This window comes from Manacus vitellinus, unplaced genomic scaffold (assembly GCF_001715985.3).
Source record: "Manacus vitellinus isolate BGI_N305 unplaced genomic scaffold, ASM171598v3 scaffold_75_pilon, whole genome shotgun sequence".
NCBI lineage: Eukaryota > Metazoa > Chordata > Aves > Passeriformes > Pipridae > Manacus > Manacus vitellinus.
The window spans coordinates 2,298,941-2,320,814 of NW_021940789.1; the positions used below are offsets into that span (position 1 = coordinate 2,298,941).

The 21,874-nt window shown below is 40.4% G+C and overlaps 1 protein-coding gene across 1 annotated transcript in view; it reads right to left on the reverse strand.

Moving 5' to 3' along the window:
• The window catches only part of KDM1A (lysine demethylase 1A), a 42,356-nt gene that overhangs the window by 16,399 nt on the left and 4,083 nt on the right, over positions 1-21,874 (reverse strand). Inside the window, 7 exon segments of the mRNA XM_008931434.4 lie at positions 2,406-2,500; positions 5,197-5,278; positions 7,965-8,071; positions 8,821-8,913; positions 10,469-10,547; positions 13,309-13,442; positions 17,011-17,070. Of these exon segments, the coding sequence (XP_008929682.4) occupies positions 2,406-2,500; positions 5,197-5,278; positions 7,965-8,071; positions 8,821-8,913; positions 10,469-10,547; positions 13,309-13,442; positions 17,011-17,070 (650 nt within the window).

Genomic DNA, 21,874 nt, shown 5'->3' on the forward strand with positions numbered 1-21,874 from the left:
TAAGTGATTCTACTTCTGAAGAGAAGACCCTGGGGATAGACAGGATGATGCTACAGCTTCTGTCGTAAGTAAAAGCCTCTTTCTGTGGGCCATGACTTGGTGTACGTCCCCAGCAGAAGACTGTGGAAAACAGGACTTGCTACTGCTAAGCACTGCCTTAAGGTTGAACAGAGGCCCTCCACAGAGTTTCCACAGGGCAGTAGCATCACGGAGTATACTAATAAAGACAAAATGAGCAACCCAAGTTGTAAACAAAGTTGTGTGGGTGTAACCCAACCTGTGTATTCTACACCCTCTATGTCATTTTCCAGGAATTGTTAACAATAGATCATTTGCAGCAGCTGCCCAGAGCACACCTGGGTGTGCTCTGACCCCTCAGGCTATAAGCTGGGTGTTAAGAAACCTGTGAGATAGGAGGATGTTCCTGTCATCACACCAATGACTCAGGTGTGATGACTCCCCTCTGGAGAGTCACCAGCACCTCCACACCCAGCCCAAGGGGTCATGTTGGCTAATGGGCCACCAAGGATTCCAAAAATATCTCACAACTCACAGTCACCCATTGTGGAACTCCCCGCCCTGGGCATTCCCACTCGAACCTGAAGGTATATAATCTTGGGGTCTTGGGACTTCTGGTACCACTCGTCGGATCCAGAGGAGGACCAGAACCTCGACCGGACTGCGATCACCACTCTCACCAACAGGCCTTTCTTTCCTTTTCCTTTGAACTCAGGGGGACCACATGGGGCTCAGCACAGGGGCTAACAAACACCATTCTGTTCGTGCCCCAGGGTGCTGGGTTATACATCTGGGTTTTGTGGGTTAAAACCAATTGTTTGTCCATATAATTGTATTTATTGTATTATTTTTATTAAATTGTAACTATGACTTATAATCTCTTTTGAGTTGGGTTCATTTCCCCTGCTGGTTTACCTTTAAACCAGCACACACTAATACATGCACACACCTGAAGAGAAGCAACTACCTTTGAACACGGGAGGTGATGTTACCTGTCCCACCGGGCAGCCAAAGCAGCAGTAAGACCCTTGTCTTTGCTGAGGGATTCCTCCCTACACCAGGGCTTGGCAGCATGCAGCCACACTGCCAGTTTCCATCCTGACTGGGTCTCCTGAGATCAACAACACTTGAATGCAGTACAGGAAACATGAGAGTAATCAAGAAGAATATTCTTTTTCAGAAGAACACTCCGCTCCCACTGGAGTAAGTGCCTAGCTGATGAGTAAGAGAAATTTCTGGTCCACAGAGGCTGCCTATGCCTGAGGGGCTTAGCTGGATAGAAGTGATCCAGTTGCTGCATACTAGGGAACAGAAAGCATTGGGCTACACCAAAGAAAAGCTGCAGGGTCAGGCTGCAGACATCACAGTGTGTACCGAGCCAAGCAAAGCATGGGCTGAAGTTCAAAGCAGCTGACCTGTGTCTAAGTGGGTGGGTGGTTTTACCAGAGGAGTCCCAGTAGCACAGGGATACATTCATCTGCTCCACTGAGGCATTCCTTGGGCAGAAACTGAAACCAGCTGGGAGAGAGGGAACACAGCAGTGCAGAGACCAGCACAGGACTGGCTTCACAACACAGGAGCAGACTGTCTACTGCAGAACTATTTACAATGCCTTTGCTAGCTTTCACTGAGTTTATTACAACATCCTATTGACTCACGTGCAGTAAGAGGAGCTGCAGATCCCAGGTTAGAAACAAGTCTGAGCCAAGGATCACTTTTCCAGGCCTCTAGCAGGATGCCCAGCATCCTCACCTGTCTTCTTTCAGAGGTTAATCTTTGTACCATGATTGAAGATCCATCAAGACACTTCTGGTAAACACATGTGTGAGATTCAGCACTACACTAAGATCTATCATTTCTATCTCTAACAGCATTCCTTGACATTAAAGCAGGAAGAATAAAGCTAATTAAGTTTGTGAATCGCAGCTCTAGATTATTATTGCTGCATGTATTCAACCAGCTGGCATTGGCCAGTCAAGTCTTTAAAAAGCAGCAAAGTACAACAGCAAGAACGAGCTTATTTCAGGGAAAAGGAGTAGCAGCAACAATAACAGAAGCTAGAGTGCCAGCACAGCAGATAATTGCTTCAAAGAGTGAGACAGACAACTGTCTAAGGAAAAATAGTAATGGATTTGGGAAGAACAAACAGGAACTTGGCTTACACAAAACCTCTGAAATATAAAGGTAAAAACTCATGTGCAAAGAGCAGGTTTTAGAAGAGTATGTGCAGATATGCTAGCATATTACTACAATGCCTAAAAAGGGAGACACGCTTTTGTTCTTCCCTCTCCTTGGAAGCCATCTCCTGCAAGACCAATAGCCTGGTAACAAATACACTTGAGATATACTTCTTTTTAAAAGGTTCATGAAAACAGTATCAGACTTACAGCTTGTCCATTTGCTTCATAAAGTGGACATTTTTGTTTGATCTTTGCCAATTCCATATTCACTTGTTTGCTGACCACAGCCATGGGATTTCCTCCTGGAAAAGATTTTATATAGTTAACAGAAATTCCTGCAAAATTTGTCTGCAATTAAACAAAAACTCAACAGCTAAAGCTATTTCAGAGATTAAAACATCAGCTCCAGTGACCTAGTGTAACACTGTCAAAGGTCTGCTCTTCACAGCAATTCCTGCAATGAGGACATGGAAAAAAACCTGCTGACCAACACTTGAAGGACGGGATGTAAAAAAGGGTGATTATACAAGCAGAGTCCTAGAGTGGCAGCAACCTTAGTATGATTGAGAGTTTATAGCTACAAACACATCTGCAAGCATGATGTTTGAAAAGTCAAGGAAAGCTCTCACAGATGCACAGGAACTTCAGGAGTTGTTGCCCAAGTGTGGTGACATGGAGATGGAACCAAAAGAATCCAGTCTCTAAAAACTTAGTGGAACTCCAACAAGTGACACTAGTGAATACAATCTGTAGAAGATGAACCCCAAACACCAACTGTACCTGGAAGCTGTGTTAACTAAACAAATTAGAAAACAACTGAGGAGATCCCACAACTGAACAATGAGAAAGACAGAAAGCAACAACTTTAAGCATCTCAAATCCCTAAACATCAAACTGAGTGCAGCAGAAGAAAGGAAGAGAATAGACACAAATGGAAAATGGTATAGAACAGAAGCAACATAGGCTTCCTCCACAAAATCAAATTTGAGAAAAGTTTTTCAGGTCTAGATTCCCAATGGTCTCTTATTTGCAACTCAATCGAACCAAGAGTGTTTGTTCAAAATAGAGGGGGAAGCTCTGCCACCCTAATACCTCCTGTCTTTGGAGAAGTGACCGAACAAGCAGAACAGAGTTGAAGTAGGTCTAAATAAGTTACTGTTTCTAGTTCAACAACCTACTAAAAATTACAGTTCTTCCACAGTTTACTATCAAAACCAGAAAAGATCCTATTACTTAAGTCTTTCACCTTTCCAAACCACAAGCTCAACCCCTTCAGTAACCTTCTCTCTTCTCTTCCACATTCAGAAACATGAAAGATGCCTTTCAAACCATCTCCATCCTCACAGGAATCTTTCTTCATAGCATATGCTGCCTCATTCAAGAAAAAGGGCAGATTGTTTTAGAAAGGAAACACCAATCACAAATGGGTGACCATTCATGGTTGAGGTTTGAGACCATCTAAGGAACCCTGAAGGTGCACAAGTCTATGGGACCTGAGGAAGCTGGCAGTGGATGCACTGGAGAGAAGGGATGCAATCCAGACGGACCTGGACAGGTTGGAGAGGTGGGTTGATGCAAACCTCATGAAATTTAACAAAGCAAAGTGCAAGTGCAAGGTCCTACACCTGGGTCAGGGCAATCCCAGACACACCTAAGAGTTGAGTGGAGAACTGACTGAGAGCAGCCTTGTGGAGAAAGACTTGTGGGTAATGGTGGATGAAAAACTCAACATGAGCTGGCAGTGTGCGCTCACAGCCCAGAAAGCCAAACATGTTCTGGGCTACATCAAAAGGAATGTGGTCAAAGGAGGGGATTCTCCCCCTCTGCTAGAGCACAGTGTACAGTTCTGGTGTCCCCAGCATAAGAAGGACATGGAACTGTTGGAGCAAGTCCAGAGGAGGCCACGAATTTGGTAAGAAGACTGGAGCACCTCCCCTACAAAGACAGGCTGAGAAAGTTGGAGCTGTTCAGCCTGGAGAAGAGAAGGTTGAGTGGAGACCTCATAGCAACCTTCCAGTATGTGAAGGGGTCATACAGGGAGAGGGACTGTGCCTCAGGAACTGTAGCGACAGGACAAGGAGTAATTGGTACAAACCGACTGAGGGGAAGTTCAGGCTGGATATTAGGAAGAAGTTCTTTACTGTGAGGGTAGTGACATACTGGAACAGGTTGCCCAAGGAGGTTGTGGACGTCCCAAACGTGGCAATGTTCAAAGCCAGGTTGGATGAAGCCTTGAGCAACCTGGTCTAGTGGGAGGTGTCCCCCGACCATGGCAAGGGGGGTTGGAACTAGATATCTTTAAGGTCCATTCCAACCCCTTCACATTCTATGATTACAAGAATTAAACATAAAAATAGTAGTCTTTCACTAGGTAACCTGAAATTTCTTTTTCTGGGACTGTGCCACTTAAGTTTTTTGTCTGGAACCAGCTTCTGTATGCAATTTAATAAGACTAACCATAAGACAGACACCAACTTTACGCAGTCAGTAAAACTCAGGTTTAGTACAGATTTTATATCATTTTATCATTTCACTGCATTACTGAAAGATATTCCACACTAAACACCTCCCCATCTTCTTAGAAGAGTAACCATATCAGTAACTGATGCCATATCATAAAATAGTAATAAATAGGAAGAAATACAGCTTTGCCATTACTTTTACAATTATTTTTTAAATCACTTGGAGAAAGTACTTTTGGGGTTTAAATTCTGAAGAAGGGCTTTCTCCTTAAAATGGCTCTAATCTGCACTTCCCCTCCTTCCTTGTTTTTTCATGTAAATGAAAAAACACGTGCCATCTCTTTGGGGTCACTCCCATCATATAGTCTTGCTACTTATGAAAAATGCTAACCACCAAAGAGGCTGAACTAGAACATGTATTTTATAATAGTTAAAAATACCCAATTATTTTGGCCATGAAAGGAAATAGCATTAAAGTTTCAGAATTGTAACATCCTCATTTTCCTCCCCGCTCCTTTTGATTATGAAAAACTCACCAAGTCCTGTTACCACCATTGCTCCTAGATCAGCAACGTAGTTCCCTTTGCGAAAGGTAGCAACTCTTCCTCCCACTCGGTCCTTTTAAAAGCACAGTATAGTAAACCTCCAGTTACATTCAGCAAGACATCTCACTGAAATATAATCACTGAAGCTTCTATAGAACGTGGGGCAAGTGTTCTCTTAATCAAACGTACAGAACGTACACTTTTTCAAAAACCTCTGAAAATGAACACTTGAATACAATTAATTCGTGTAAGTTAAGGAGTAAAATGTTTAAGTTGCATTTAAAAAAGAGAAGAGGAAAAAAAGGAAATAGAAATAGAAAAAAAGATGCTTAATCTGATTTGGGCAGATTTAACTGTATCTACAGTAGGATCTACTCTGATTCCAAAACCAATCCTGCACTGTCCATGAACAAATTAAATTACATATAAATTTCCTCCTTTTACTTCCTACCACAAAATTCAATAGCTATATAGGAAATGATTTAGCTGTGCTATCAATTAAAAAGAAAATCATGAATTAGCAGCCCACTTTGGAAGTACGAAAAAAAATTTTGATCCTTTCACATCCTGCTAAAGATGATACTTATTTCTCGACCACTTTAAACTGCATAAGAAAAAAAGTCACCTTCCCCTATTCTCATTCAGCTAGCAGGATGGTATCAGAGAAAAATATTGGTTACAAATGGGCAAAGATCCCAGACAGCTTCCAGTTAATATAAAAATGTTAAGTTTGATTTTTAGTAATTAAGTTAGCAGTTCAGAAGCATGTAAATTAAGTCTGAAAGCAACAGAAAATGAGTAGAAACAATGAAACTATCACTCAGATCATGGAAATCATAGTGCATGAAAACACCAAACTGCATTAAAAATAAAAGATACAGACTACTCAAGAAGAGCAGTCTAGAGAAAAATGGCTGAAAAATATCACACGTTATTTTAAAATAGCTTTGTGCCAGATTTTCGTACTAAGTATAACCAAGATGCACAGAACAAAAGCCAGGTTACATCACGAATCTCTTAATTCCAGCTTCAAAAAAACCCCAACCAACCCCAAAACTCAAGCAAGCAAACAATAAGAGCCCTCCCCCCCCCCAACACACACACACATAATACATTCAGGTGAGCAAGAGACTCCTAAACCATTAGACTGTTGCACTCCACTTTCTGCAGTGGTGTGGCACCTGGGAAGCACAGAGTCAGCGGCTCTGCTCCCCAGCCAGAAGAGCAGTAGCAATATTAAGAGCCTGAAACATAAATCTTATAAAAATTTGAGCAGATTATTTTCATCTGTGCTAGAAAAGTGTCAGAAGTCAATGTATGACCAAACGAAGCCAGGAAGTAAAACATAAGATATAAGTCCAATTGGTCAATGGATTTATTTTAACTGTGTATCAAGCTATTCTCAATTTGATTAGATTATATGAAAAAACTTCACTTAAAAAGGAAAAAAGATATTCCACTTCGGGCTGGATATGAAGAATACCTTATTCCTGAAAGAACAAGCAGTTAGTTCACATACCACAAACTGCGGTCCTATATAATTTTAAAGTCTCTGTTAAGCACACAGTAATAAGCAAGGAAAGAATTAATGTAGACTTAAAAGTTACAAGAAAAATATTCTGCTTGATGTTGTAAAACAATTCCAAGCAATGATTCTATTTAACAAGCAAGTTTTCAAAATACAGACTTGCATTCTGCTTTCTGGTGAAAAACCAATTTCTAACCACGAAAGGAAGAAGGTTCTAAGCTGCTCCTGGTGTAAGCACACAACACTAGCACCTGACTACCCAGCCTGTACCAGGGTGAATTTATGCTGATACTTTTGGTCTGTTAGGCCCCAGCCATCTGCAGTAGTTTATATTCTCCCTGCCAAGTTCACTGATAAAACAGTGAGTTCGTCCTTGGAGGGAGAACTTCTGTATAAACTGTTTTAGTTGGTGTTCTGTGATTGGCTACTTGTCCTCCAAGGTCGCTTGAAGGAGAAAGTGATGAGGAGGGGAGGAAGGCTCGACCCCCAACTCAATTAGAAAAGACCCCCAAAGCACACTGCGTGTGCGTGAGGGGATTTCCAAAATTCTCACGCGTGCATGGAAGAGGTGCACTTACATAACCGGGAGGTGGGACTGAGGGCCTCGGGCTGGGCGGTGCTGGCCACACCTGGGGGGTTGTGGTCACTCAGTTAATTGTATAAAAGCAGACAGTACTTTCTTGGAGGGGAGCTAACTTCAAACCAAGGACAACATTGCCTTTTGGCAGGGACGCCTGCCAGTTTGTGAACTTACTGACTCTCCAAGGATGCAGCTTCTGCTATGGGTAATTATAGGCATGCTAGGTCGGTAAGATAACTTTATGGGCAACAGCTGGGTAACTGGGGAGGTCGTGCTGGGGGCTTATTTCTCTCCTCCCTCCTCCCCTTTGGGTTTGTTTGTTTTGTTGGCCACCTCTTGGTAATAAATATTGGGTTTTGTTAAGCTTTTAACGGTGTCGTGGTTTTCAAGCTTCAGTATGTCTCGAACTCTTCCCTACTACACCAGCCCATCCCTGAGAAAGCATCAGAGAGCTCCCAGTAAGAACAGATCCACTTGTTTCACTGTGAGACAGGTTCAGAATCAGCAATCCATCCCAGATGGATGCTACCTGGAACAGCACACACACTTACCCACCCTGGGCACAATTCTGGGACACAGCCTTGTGCTAGTACTACATGTGGTTACTGGTTAAGTTGCTATATAGAAGTAAAATAGCACAGAAATTCATACTCTGGCTTCCAGAACTGTGACATCCATTCCAAAACTCTGCAACTGGCGAGCTGCTGCCAACCCAGAGACTCCAGAACCGATAATGATCACCTTTCCAGTCTTCTTGGCTAAAGAAAGGGAAAAATCAGCTATAGTAATGCTCTATATATGCAGTACTAGATTGCAAGCAGTTACGTTAAAATTACATTTAAGAGATACGAAGAACAAAAAGCAGCTTCCTTCTCATCAGTAGCTCTGACAGAACAAACTATAGCAAAAAGAAAACTGAAGCAATTCTGTACATTATACTTCATTTTTTTTAATGAGACACATACAAGAAAAATGCACCACTAGTACATCTGGGACAAGGAAGAAAACAGGAGGAAAAATACTACTGAAGGAGAACTGTCTGAAGAAGAGACTGATTCTTATTAATTACTTACTGATTCTTATTAATTATGGGACAAGTATCATAGTTTTATTTCTTTCTGCCCCAGAATAATAAAGCCTAGAAAGGGCAGAGAAGTTGCAAAATTCAAGCATCACATAAGCATGTAACAGATCTAAGCACAATATTGTGTTTCTGATTTTAGTTATTTAACTGAGGAGCAAAGATAACTCATAAAACAGCAACAGTCACCAAATTTTCAAAAGAAGATTTGCCAACATTTCTCCTCTCAAAGTAATTTCTGTAAGTATGTGGCTTCTCCACATCAAAATAAAACACATTAACATCTATAAACAGCTGGCTTTCCAGACTTTTTTTATTTTCTTAGCACTGCAATTCTGGAAAAAAAAAAGCAGTCAAAAATTTGTCCTGAGAAATCACAGAACAACAAAACAAAACTTTAATCAGAAGAATGTTCAAGTTTCTTACTTGGAAGAGGCTTCACTCTTTTGTAGATCCCAAAGTTGATCAGCCCATGCCGCTCCAGGTAGCTGTGAACTCTGTGAACGAGCACTGTGTCACCTAAAAGAATGTGTACGGTTTTAAAATTATTCTTTATGTTCAACAGCACGTATGGACTAAGGACATACTCACAGCAGTAACTTAGTCAAGCCCTACTGAACGCATCACCTGTAGCCCTGCTGCCCTACTGAGCAATCCATCTTCCTGAAGGTGCCTGAGACTAGTTGTTCTAGAAAACATAAGCTGTTTTCCATGCCATACTGCAGTTCTGAGTCCTGCCTGAAAAGCTGTACAGGACATTAAGTGCTTCTTTTAATCTAGTGGGGAAGAACACCTTTTCTGAAACTGACTGCAAAATCCCGAGATCTTGACACAGAACTGTGATGTGATTTACCAATATCATGCCAACCCCTTATTGGAGCACTGAATTCTCATTTTTATTCTTAAAAGCACAATGTCCTAGTTAGAACAGCTGGGACCGATTCATCACTGGATGGGTGTAGCCCAAAACTGTGTATTCTATGGCCCTCCATGCCATTTCCCAGAAACTGTTGTTGGGGGGGGGCCTGCGAGGTGTGGGGGGGTGTTCCTGTCCTCCTACCCTTTTATGGAATTCCCCGCTCTGAGCATCCTCATACCCCCTTTTATGGAATTCCCCGCTGAGGGAACAACTGACCATTCCTGCCTGAACTGGAGAATATATAAACCTGGAGTTTCAGAACCTTTCCACCACTCGTGGGATCCAGAGGAAGACTGAGACCACCACCCTCAACTGGACTGCAATCACCACTTTTGACCAGACTGCAACAGCTCTCCCACCAGCAGGTTTTTCCCCTCTCCCTTTACTTTGGACTCAAGGGGGGCCCAAGGAACACCACTTTGTTCATGCCCCAGGGTGTTGGGTTATACATTTGGGTTTTGTGGGTTAAAACCAATTGTTTGTTTGTATAATTGTACTTACTGTATTATTTTAATAAATTGTTATTCTGATTTATAATCTGTCCTTTGAGTTGAGTTCATTTCCCCTGTTGGTTAACTCTTAAACCAGCACACACAATAATTCACTATTTTGCAATCCTTGACAGTTGTATCTGTGTTCATTTCAGTACTATTTTCATCTTAATTTTTTTTATGACTCCTCTCCACCTTTTTTCAGTTTATTGAGATCTTGAGACGGGTAGAATAGTCTCCTTTTGCAAGCAGTAACTCCTCACTCTTTGACTGCCTTCTTTCATCACATCCAGTCTGCTCAAGTCTTAGGCAACTTTTTAATGCCTCCCAAAACCCATATGATTAATAAAGTCTCACAGCTGAAAACCAACATGAAGCTGAAGCAAACTTTAAAAGATGCACGTGAATTAACCCTGCAGGAAACTTCTGTAACAACCCATCTTTTTAGCAGCTTTTATGAATCCTGGTAGTGATATTTCTTTACCAGACAAACGAATTCTAACAAACCTAAATCATGAATATAATGCAGTAACACAGTCTGCACACAAACGCTCATGGAGTTCCACTAACAAAGGACCCATCTGTAGCAGCTTTTCCCCAAATAAAAGTGAAAGAGAACAGCAGTACACACGGGATGGTTTTGGTAGTGAAAGCTTTGACTTACTGTTATAAGGTGCTTCTAATTGTTGGATAGTTGCTTCGAATGTCAGCTGAATCTTTGGGTTATCCAACCAGAGCTGCAGCTGTATTTAAACAAAAAATATGACATGTCATATTAAGCAATACAAAAGAGGTGTTTTCGAGGTGTTTGCTACCAAATACTGTCAGATGAAATCCTCTAATGGGTTAAACTTTGGTAGGACTACCCAAGCTGCACTGAACTTTGCCTTCAAGTGTTCCTTAAGGTGCAATACAGACCACTTGAAACTCTCACACCATTTCAAGTAAGTGGGAATACACAAAGGTAGCATGAAGATGTGTGCAGTTGACAACATCAGCCAGCACTGCCTTTTCGGCATCAAATTTCCTGTTTTTGTAAAAGCTACAGCAATATTTGTCACGTTATAAGGTTTATTTATCTCAGACATTTAATCATTCAATCCATCTTCACCAATTTAAGACACTACCACATATACACATACTACACATGTATACTGGCCACACACACATAAAAAGCATACTTAGAAGACAGTTACAGTTCAAAAATAGAGCAGGAAGAACTGTCTGTGAAATGTTAATGGCACTTCATGCTAGGAAAAAAACTGTTTTCCCAAGAGAACGCCCACTTTGTTGCACAGAGTGCCACAAAATTTTACTGTTCCATGCCTAGATCTAGGTCATACATAGCATCTCCACATCATTTTACCTTCCAGAATTAGTAATTTTTTGGGGTATTTCTCTACAGTTGCACTACTTAACTTTACAGCTCCTCACAGATATTAAACAAATCATACAAGTATAATGAATAGGAAGGATTAAGAAATAATTTCCATATAATCTGGGAGGCTATTTGAGGCAAATTTCATCTTTAGCTCAGTACTTCCTTGTACTCATTTTCCCAGTGATTTTTAACACCCTTTTTTCTAACAATTTCTGAGCGCGGAACTAACAATTTCACAGTACTACGTACCACAATGCTAAGGTTCCATTCTCAGAGGGAAGAGTGCAAAGCCCATAATTATATTTTTATATATAAATCTCTCTGTATGCATATATACAATTACTTCCATTTTTTCTACAAATTCTGATTTTTAGACCTTCTATGAGCACACAACAGCACAGGCCTTAGAAGATTTTAAAGGCTTCAAACCATGACTGCCCTGCACTGCCATGACAGATCATTTATACTACATTCTGCTTTGTGGATTTTCATCATCTGTTTTATGTCACAGTAATTTAGCAAGAGCTTTTATTGGTTTGGGTTTGGTTTTTTCATTAGTTGGTTGGTTGTGGGTTTTTTTAATGTTGTTTTGGGGTGGGAGGGATTCACATAAAAGATCAAATGACTGACTTCCCTTTGTAAAAGCTACTGTAAGTCTTCAAAACTATATTTTTTACTTATCAGATCATTCATTCAATTCTTGATTCCAGCTCAAAGTACGAGACTGCGCACTGCAGTTCCCAGCACTGCCAGAGCTCTGCTGAGCACCAGGTTCATATCAGCTGTTCCATAACCTCTGCTATCCTCACTGGAGGAGATCCTCTCACAAACCTTCCTCAAATGGGATTCCTGCTCAGGAACTTCTCCAAGTTCCTCCACAGTGAATAAGGCCGACAGACCAGCAATGCTGGTTTGCCCTGCAAATACTCCTCTCCAGTAATTTCTTAGTTTCAGTGGAAGGCTTTTCTGCTTCTAACACATCTGTAAAAGGATTACTCATTATTTGTTTTGAGAGAACAGTTTTTCAAACTTTTTGGCATGTTTTGGTCTGTTTTTACACATCTCATAACTTCCCAATAGTTACAACCTGGGTTAGAGGGAAATTTCACAGGAAAAGCATGAAGATGTCCACCACACATAAATTTTAAATAACTTAAGTTACTAAGCACTGGGTGCTACCAGGGTCAGTACACCGTGATGCTCCTTGATTATCTTAAGTCTGTGAAAAAAACTGAGTGGTACATAAGGTGTTTTCTCCCTTAACTATGGCAATACAGCAATTTTCAAAATATTTCTTGCTGTCATACTGTAATTTTTTCTATCATGACTTAAGTTTTCTAAAACACACTTTTCAAAATACAGGAGAAAGTCCTGATCCCTGTTGGTATGCTGAGGACCCTGAAAGTGTTGTCGCAATCTGCAAAACAGAATACTAATACTGAAGTTTTATTAAGGGCTAAACTTCAGGCACGTTTGGCTGGACTCAAGTGAGTGAACTCCTGAATAATTATTTGAATACTGCCCCTTCATTCTTAAGTTGCATGGAAGTTTTGAATTGGGCAGAAATGCTACAAACATTCAGAAATAGAGTTTCATTTCTTCAACATTACAATTTCTTTTATGAAATCAAAGCTGGCAAAGTAACTGTTCTGGTCTGAGAATAAGCCACATGATTGGCTTGATGTCTCAGGAATACAGCAACTGAATGCTAAGCAAAGTAAAAAATAAAAGCTTAGAGGTTTGCCTTAAGCAATAATGTGTTTCATTATTATTTTTAAGTAATCTAGAGAGGCTTCTACTTTAAGCTGAAATCAAGTAATAGAACATTTGCACCAGCTTTCTGTTTCCTTTTTAAAAGCTGCATTAGCTGAATCAAGTAGTTTGCTATGACTGTTTTGGATATTGTAAATACACTACGGATTCTTTATGCTGCCTTACAGCACTGCTTTGATCAAGAACTGGATAGCAACTTCCTTAGCAACATAGAGCATGACAGAATGCCAGAAATTAAACCCCACTGTCTCAGAACAAAAAACAATCTACCAACTGTTAGACATGGTAACTGCCAAAACTCTTTGCAATGTCCTACCCTTTTTTCATCAATACTTTTACAACAAACTTACGGTGCGGTTCCTGATGTACAGAAACACCTTCTGAGTCTGCTGTGGCCCACTGATTATATCAGGGAAGCAGGCGGCTTCTTGAGATGTCATACGGTCATGTGGAAGTCTACTCTGGAAAGCTGCACCCTCCACACCTACAATAAAAAGACAAGTTGTCTACAGGCACCCTAAAAGGAACACCACCCTTCCTAGCCAGTGCATCCAGCCATGAGGTGATATGGTGGCCAATTTCACATCATGCTTTCAATCAGTCCTTTTATTTATTTGTGCAAGACATACAGGTTTCCAAGTCAACAGTACTTTGAATTACAGGTATCATCTAGAGTTAATGAAAAAGCTATACTACGGAGGGGAATCAAAAAACAAATAAACAAAAAAAAACCCCAAACCCAAAGCCTGAAAAATAAGTGGGGCAGGGGCATATATCAATATGTTATGCATAACACATATATAATATAATATCAATAAAATGTAACTACTTTAGATGTTGTCCTTAATTTGTGTGGTTTCCAGTTTCTACCAGAATTGGGACAACATTTTGGAACCTATTCAAAGACAAAATATCTTTAAGAAACAAGCACAATGTCTACTGTCCCCTCTCACCTGCTTCTCAAGGTTTAATTTGCATTGACCTCCTCCAGCTAGAGGAACCCACCTTAACCTCTCCTTTTGCATATTCACATCATGCAGTGCAATGAAATACAATCACACACATTTCCTGTGCCTCCCTAAGTGCTGTGTACACTACAACTACAGATTTCTTACGTTTCCTTTTAAATGCTCCACATGTAAAAGAGTGACGCTGAACCCACACAGGAGAGGTTTTCTCCAGGGAAAGCCTTCATTCATACAGGCACCTGCACTTCTGTCAATTCACATACTGGCAGTGAAGTAACTATAATTCTGTACCCTGCTTTCCTCAGTCTCTGTGATGTTGTACTATAAAGTAACAAACTAAGACACAGGTGCACCAAGTGCTACAGCATAAGCAGAGTGCAGAAAGCACAACCCGCAGGCACAGTGAGCAAAATGAAGTACGGAGATGTGAAATATAGCAAGAACAATAGCAATCTCCCGTGTCCTAGGAAGTGACTTACGATCAGGAGTGAGACAGAGGAGAGTGCATTCAGTCTGGAAAGATAGAAGCCAATATATCCCAAGGGAAAAAAATCCCACAAGTAATGCAGTAAGATTAAGATCATTTGCTGAAATTGGAATTGTTCAAAAGATTATTATAAATATCAAAGAAAATACAAGCTTGCAGTGTATTACACTAACCAAGACAACTCTCTGAGAGTTTGAAGTTCCCCTGCAGCAGTACATGTCACTGTATCAGGAAGAGGAATTATCTTTCTCCAATTCTGGTGCCACCACACACTCCAAGCACTTTTACATTTCAAAGGTAGTGAAAAAAAACTAAGGAAGGAAATGGTTATAAAACTAAAAAAATTCATCCACAAGCAAAGATCAAAAGATCTAACTGTGTGATGACTCAAGGTAAAGAAAACTGTCTGTAATCCAGGAATTTTACAAGAGGAAATTAGAAACAGAAGCTACAGAGCACTACGAGTAAAATAAAAGTAACCATAGGAGAAATTGCCACACCCACAATGCTTCTTGCGCTGATATTCACCTATGGAATAGAAACCTACAGCTCTGCTAGAACTTCACTTTCTCCAGTAACACCAACCCCCAGCCCTTTTGCTGTCCTTCCATCTAACACTGGCCCAACTGTGTCAACATCTGCATAAGAACGCACATGCTCAACTATAAATTCTGTAAAACTGAGCATGGAAATCAAACCAAAGTTACCAATTCTGTGATACTTCATTAATGTTAACAAATCTTAACTAAGGTTCTAGATCCTCAAGTGCTAGCAAAAAGCTTAGCAGCACAGTTTCAGAGAATGGCCAGTTAAAGACCTGAAATGCTGAATTTGACTCCATCTTATAGACTTGTGCTAAAAGAAGTGTCCTCCTCTGGGTACGTGCTAAAAAGCCATGCAATCATGAATAACCGGGGAACTCAGACATGTGGATTTAAGGCAACTTGGTATTTTCTTGAAAAGCTTTGGGATTTATTTCTTCAAACTGAGCAGCCAGAGAATATGGCGCTGCCAATATTTTTGTAAAGAACTCCAAAGTGGGTTAGGTTGTTTTGTTTTTTGTTTTTTTTTTTAAGGTCACATGTCTTTCATGGGAATACATAAACTTTAAAACAAAAATGTCAGAATAGGTCCAGATGAGCATGGTATTTAAGAAAAAAACCAAAAAACCTAACCCACAACAGCATTTGATACAAGAATTTAGCAAAAGCATAGCTATTAATAGCAAATATATAGTTTTTATTCGGCCAAGCACTGGAAGATCTTATAAGAACTAAATGTCCTTGAACTTGCTTCTGCAACTACACAGCTGAAAGCTAAATGGATTTGGATTTCAGGCTACTTAAATCCCACCCGTTCCACACCTTTATTGCTTGTATTCCATGAAAGTGACACATTACAGGAAGTACCAGTTCAGAACTACACATGCTTCTCTTCTTGGGGCAGGCAACTCTAACAACTGAAGGAATGGCTCTGCCTAGCTCCTCTTCACACACATTCACACACACACTTGCCACTTCCTGACATTCAGCATCAGGAACTCATGCGCTGAAGTTTTGATTATCTTCTTCCTCACAGAAGAAATCCTGAGGGATGCTACTCATTTAAAGACTCACTGAAACATCTGCAGATGGAAAACACTCTGAAGGAAAGTTTTCTGGCCAATGAATTGGACAATTGTTAAAGCATACTCTCAAGCGTACATGCAAAATATGCAGAATTTCCAATTAGCCAATGCCTGCCTAAAAATGAAATAGGCAGTGCATCCTTAAGCCCATGAGCCAGCAGTTCTGTTTAAGTAGTAAGATTCATAACAGTACTCGGCTCCCCTACTTAGAACAGCAAAGGATGCACTTTTAGATGAGTATCCCGAAGTTCTGTTTTCTTCAAAAAGAGCAACTTGGAGGTACAGAACAGGTTCTAGAGCCTTCGACTCCTTTGCTTAAAACCCTAATCCTGAAGTGAGAGCAAAAGCAGAGAAGATTTTCAGTAGCACTTCAAGTACTTAAGAGTAAAGACACCAATCCCGTGACTGAAGCAGTAAGTGCGTACTGCCAGCAGCAGTACTGAGGCCAAATGGCAAATGCAATTCACAAACAAGTCCAGTGAGCCGCAGACTATGAATCTGCCCAGTAGATAATCTCCTGGTCTAACCACTGGCACACAGCTCAAACACAAACCCTTTCAAGACAAAAATAAAGGAGCAAAAAGGTACTCCATGCTGTTTCTTCAGCAAATTAGAAAAAAGGTCTACTATTCTAAAGCCCAGGGTTCTCTCTGTCAGTCCAGGTGGTACAAACTGGCTAGGTAAGAAACAGCTTTTTGCACGTTTGGACTCCTCTGAACATGGAGAGGAGTGGAGGGATGAGAGATCGGCCTGAGGCATTTCAACACAGGTTAGCTAGCGCCCTTTTCCACAGTTGTTATAGTCCTCAACTGAAATTTGAAAATACTCCACACTTTTTGAACAGGTGGGTACACAACTCCTACATCTCTTGCTAAATTCGGGACAACCACACCCATGCGCACTTGCAAGCATCAATCCCTAACTTGGCGGCTCTTGCTACTCAGTGGCAAGCATCAAACGCCACCCTCACCTGATGCTTGGCCGTCTCCATACCCTCCAGAACTGTCGTCTTGAAGTCCTCCTGCTTGCCCTGTGGAAGGAAAGAGGAGAACTCAGGGACCTTACTCCATAAGTTAAACCATACTGGACATAAAGGCCTGGCAAGTTGGCGTTGTAGGTATTAAATTTCACCAACTAACTAAACCCATTTTCTGAGAATTCCATCTTCTGGAACCTAGATTCAGGGCACCAAACTGTGATCTTCTAAAGTGTTATCCGCGTTACTGGAAAGCTTTACATGAGATTTTATGGGAAATAAAGAAGTATACAATATGTAGCATTCCTGGTGACTAAATATTTATAATCAACTTCATTAATGGCTAGGATTTAAATACTCAGATCACATTTCTTACTGTTAAGATGGATAGATACCATCAGATTCTATGGATCTCAAACCCTAAGAATTTGATAAGCTTGCCTTTGGTGCTCCCGAGTCTCCTCATATGCAAGGGGATAGTCTGAGCCATTCTGAAAAGCCTCTTACATTCAGGAGAGCCTATTCTTAATCTTTTTGTCATAAACCCTTCCTTGAAGCTTGATGCCAGAACATTTCTTTAAAGGCTCAGACCACTTATTTTGGCTTCAGTGCCCTTGATACACCCATCAGTGTTCTAACACACTAAGACTGCCTTTGAAGCCAAGTACACATCAGACCATCGATCAGTGATGTGATCAACACCCAGCACTGAAAGACATCAGTCTTTCAACATACCCAGTGACAGAAACATGGGGAAAGGCTAAGCACTCATCTGAAAGATCTGAAGAAGTCTCAGAATTACCTTAGCCTGCACGAAAGTCCTGAGCAGCAGCCTTCACAGGACTGCAACACAAGCAGGAACAGAGCATGCTGAGAACAGAGATAAGTGCAGCTGCAGTGCCTGCAGGAACAAAGCCACTACAGGTCACCTCACACACTGCTCACTTCTCAGGAGACACTAGTTCCGGGTTGAGCTCATGAGCAATATTCCTCCACAGTCAGATGTTTGCCTGGAGTCTTGTCACCTGCAGAGAGCAGGAAGCCATGGCACACTCCAGAGATGGCTGAGCGCTGTTCAGCTGGCTGCTGCTGTACCAAGGCTCTTTCAAACCACATGCTTCAACAATCAGCAATCCCAAACCAACCCCCGCTGAAACACACTGCTGCAACAGTCACTGGAGTGCAACAGCCACTTCCTAGAGCACAACTGTTCAAGGTGTCATTTCCAAACAGATAAGAGCAAGGTCTAATCTGTGGCTGAATGCGCTTTTAAAGAGTCTGGGACCAGGTGGACAATTTTGCCAGAATGTAATTTGAGGCTCTTAGGGGATACACTTAGAAGAATTTCATCTGAACTACAAATTTAACCCCTACAGTAAGACGCAAAAAGTGAACCAAATGTTTGCATACTGTGATAACCTGGATTAACATCTAGAATGTCGTAACATAACACATCTATAAAACAAAATAAGAATTGAAACAAGACAGACATTTTCACTCAGCTACAGCAGAGGAGCAATAGTCAGTACTTGTAGATAATCAGTCAGCCAGCAGGAAAGTTCAAAAACTCACATAGAGACTGTGATAAATAATTGTATTTTGAAAGGCCTTACAAGACCCAAAGTCAGGATTCTATGAACTAACGTACCTGCAACAGCAAGATAAAATTCCTTACTTGACCTACACTGCAAGTATTTTATTTTGCTGGGAACATTTCAAGACCTGCTTCCATTCTAGCAGAGACTAACATTGCTCAAACATTAATATTTACACTCAATCACAGGCCATTAATTTGCAATCAAAGTTTCACTTATGCCTTCCATAAATTAAGAAAGTGAAAAGATGCTGACATCAGTTTGCAGAATTCATTATCCATGAATTAGCACTGACAAGGAGTAGAGGGGAAAAAATTGCTCTCGGCTTACTTACAGAAAGAAATCTGTATTTTCCTCTTCTCATGAGTATTACTGTTTGCTTGGACAGAATTCTAAATCCTACCCAGTCTGAGCACAGAAGTGTGGAAACAAGGCCTGCTAGTGAAGATTGGCTCTCCTTCCCTGGAAGAAAGTCAGGTTCTAGTTGCAAAGGAACAAAGCAGCAAGCAAACTGCTGATCTACGATAACATCACACTATTGTAGCTCAGCAGAACATGTGCAAGAGCAGAATCTGCTGAAAGTCTCAAGGTAAGAGAATAACAGACCATGAGCTGAAGAGCAATCAGGAAGTAGATCCACAAAGGAGTCCACTTCATATAATCATCCCCTGTCTCAAAATAAAAAATAGCTGCACACGAGTATCACAGAGTACTGAATTTATTTAGAAAAACAGACAAAGTCAGATGACAGACAGAGACAGAGCACCACTACGCTTGACTATTCACTTGATGTTAATTTCGATCATACTCAGTTCCTCGGAAAACAGCAGCTAGGATTACCACAAAGTAAGAATACTGAACACACTAAAAGGCCATGAGCTGGCAAAGAAAATCTTCAATAGTTATAAAAATAAAAATCCAATTTGGTGAGGAAAACCAAAAAGATCCTTAGAGAAGAAAAACAAAAGAAGCAACCTCCTTAATTTCAGAAGGGATACTGGCAAACAAGAACACAAATGTCTTTCAGCACTGAAAGGGAATTTGGAAGAGATAATCTAAGGAAATTATCTTAACTATGAAATACTGTCACACCTTTTAAAACTGCTCTGCAATAGCAGGCAGTAAATCTTGCAAATCCAGACTGTAATAATGTATATAGCCAAAACACCTGGAATTCCTGACAGCTGAATACATCAACAGGACCTACCCCAAATAAGACCAGCATTTCACTCTCACCTGAACTGTGACAGTAACCTACTTCACTGTAAGCTGTCTGTGGGAACAGGCTAATGAAATGCCAGACACTGGCACCAAGACATTTTTAAGTTGCACAGTCAGGCTTTTCAACTCTAAAGGGCATAACCTGTAACATCTCTACTGCATTTCCTGTGTTTTTATAGGCTTTAAACACAGAAAGGAAATTTTTAAGGTCTGCAATGAGAATAAATTAACAGTAATACACAGGCTAATTAAAATTTTGCTAAATTTTCAATATGCAATCCTACTCTAGTATTACTGTCCAATTTAGTATTTCTTATTGCATATGTCAATTTTTGCTTCAAAGCGACAGAGAAGGAGAAAACCTCAATTATAAACACTGCTTTTATATATAGCAGACTCCATGCCTCCTAACAGGTGCCTGAATTACAAGTTTCAATGCACTTTAACAGCCAGCATAACACCTGATGCTCTTGACACCTGCATTAATAAAGACAAAGACAGAGAGATCCACAAATGTATATAGTCTCAGAAGCCTTTAAAACTACAGCAAGACTAGCTATGGAATGACAACTGAAAATTTGTCCTTTTCCTACTTTACTGCTTCATGTGTATCACAGAATTTCTAGGAATAGAGAAATTATATGATGACCTGAAGTCAACTCATTTCTAGGCAGCTGCATAGAGCCTGTTTGAAAATTGATTGTATTTAGATGGCTAAATATAGTGCTTGCAGAATAACTGCTTAACAGGCTGTTGTGTGTATAGAATGGCATGATTCATCACTGCTTATCTTCCACATTTCTTCCTTCATGGGATAAAACCTGATTCACTGTACTTCACCGATTATGCCTCAAACTGATTTCAATAATCATTCTTAGAAGCATAAAATGGAATCTGAGAGAAATAAAAAATGTATTAATATTAGGTCTCAATGATTAAACACAAGGTCTAAGCAAAACTAAATAGTAAACTTAAGATACTTGCTTAATTACATCTATTAAAATTCCATTTTTGATACATCAGCTACAACTGAGGGAGGAGGTTTTTTATCATTGCAAATATTTTAGTCAAGCATATCAGCTATAGTATTCTTGTATCAAGGCAGGAGCCAACAGCTGCAACAAGGAAAGGTTACAAGGGAATATCCTAAGAGATAAAACACAACTGTGGCTTTTAATAATTTTTCTGCAACTAAAGGTAGGTATCCCCAAGCTGACATCAGTCCTGTTGCCTACATTCTCAAACCTGCCAGATAAAAAGAAAATTAAGGGAGTGTAACTGAAGACTAGCAGTAATTCACACAGGTGATGAATCAGCAAAGATTCAACTACTACTAGACTTCAGCTCTTATCCAAAACAACTAGTACACATTTTATCTCATAAAATCTTGGACTCTGAACTTTGTAAAAGCACCATCTTGTAGACACCTGAGTGATGCCCCACCACTAGACCTCGCTAATGATGGGAACTGTAAACACAACAGAGGTAAAGGATAAGGTACTGCTACTACCACAAATTTTGAAAGCTGCCTCCTGTCTAAGAAACTTTTCATTGTAAAGTGAAGCTCTGTCAAAGATAACGAGGAAAACACTGAAGTTTAAGCGAACAGTATTCAACCAGAACTTAAGATTAGAGCTACAGTTTAAAGCTACAGGAATCACAGTATATTAAATTCGTTCTTCTGCACAGAATCTCCCCCCATAAACTCAACTTTTTCTCTCTCAGAGGAGTAAGTGAATGTTGCTACATGAGCAGGTGTGGCAGCAGAGAGCCAAAGAGGCTACTCTGGTCAATAAGTTTCCAAAGACAAGTCAGTAAGGATCATGAGAATCTAGCACGAGAAGTCTGGCTTCATTTGGAATTAGATTCATGCATATTCTCAACTTTTTCAGGCTGCTCTTCTGAGTTTTTCCCCTCAGGAGAATGGGGCAAGTAAATAAAACACTGTAGAATAATTTGAAACCAGATCAAACCCACACATGGAATTCATGATGCCACACCTGGCCCTGCTACATTTCTGTTAATAAACTAGGTAAGTAGTG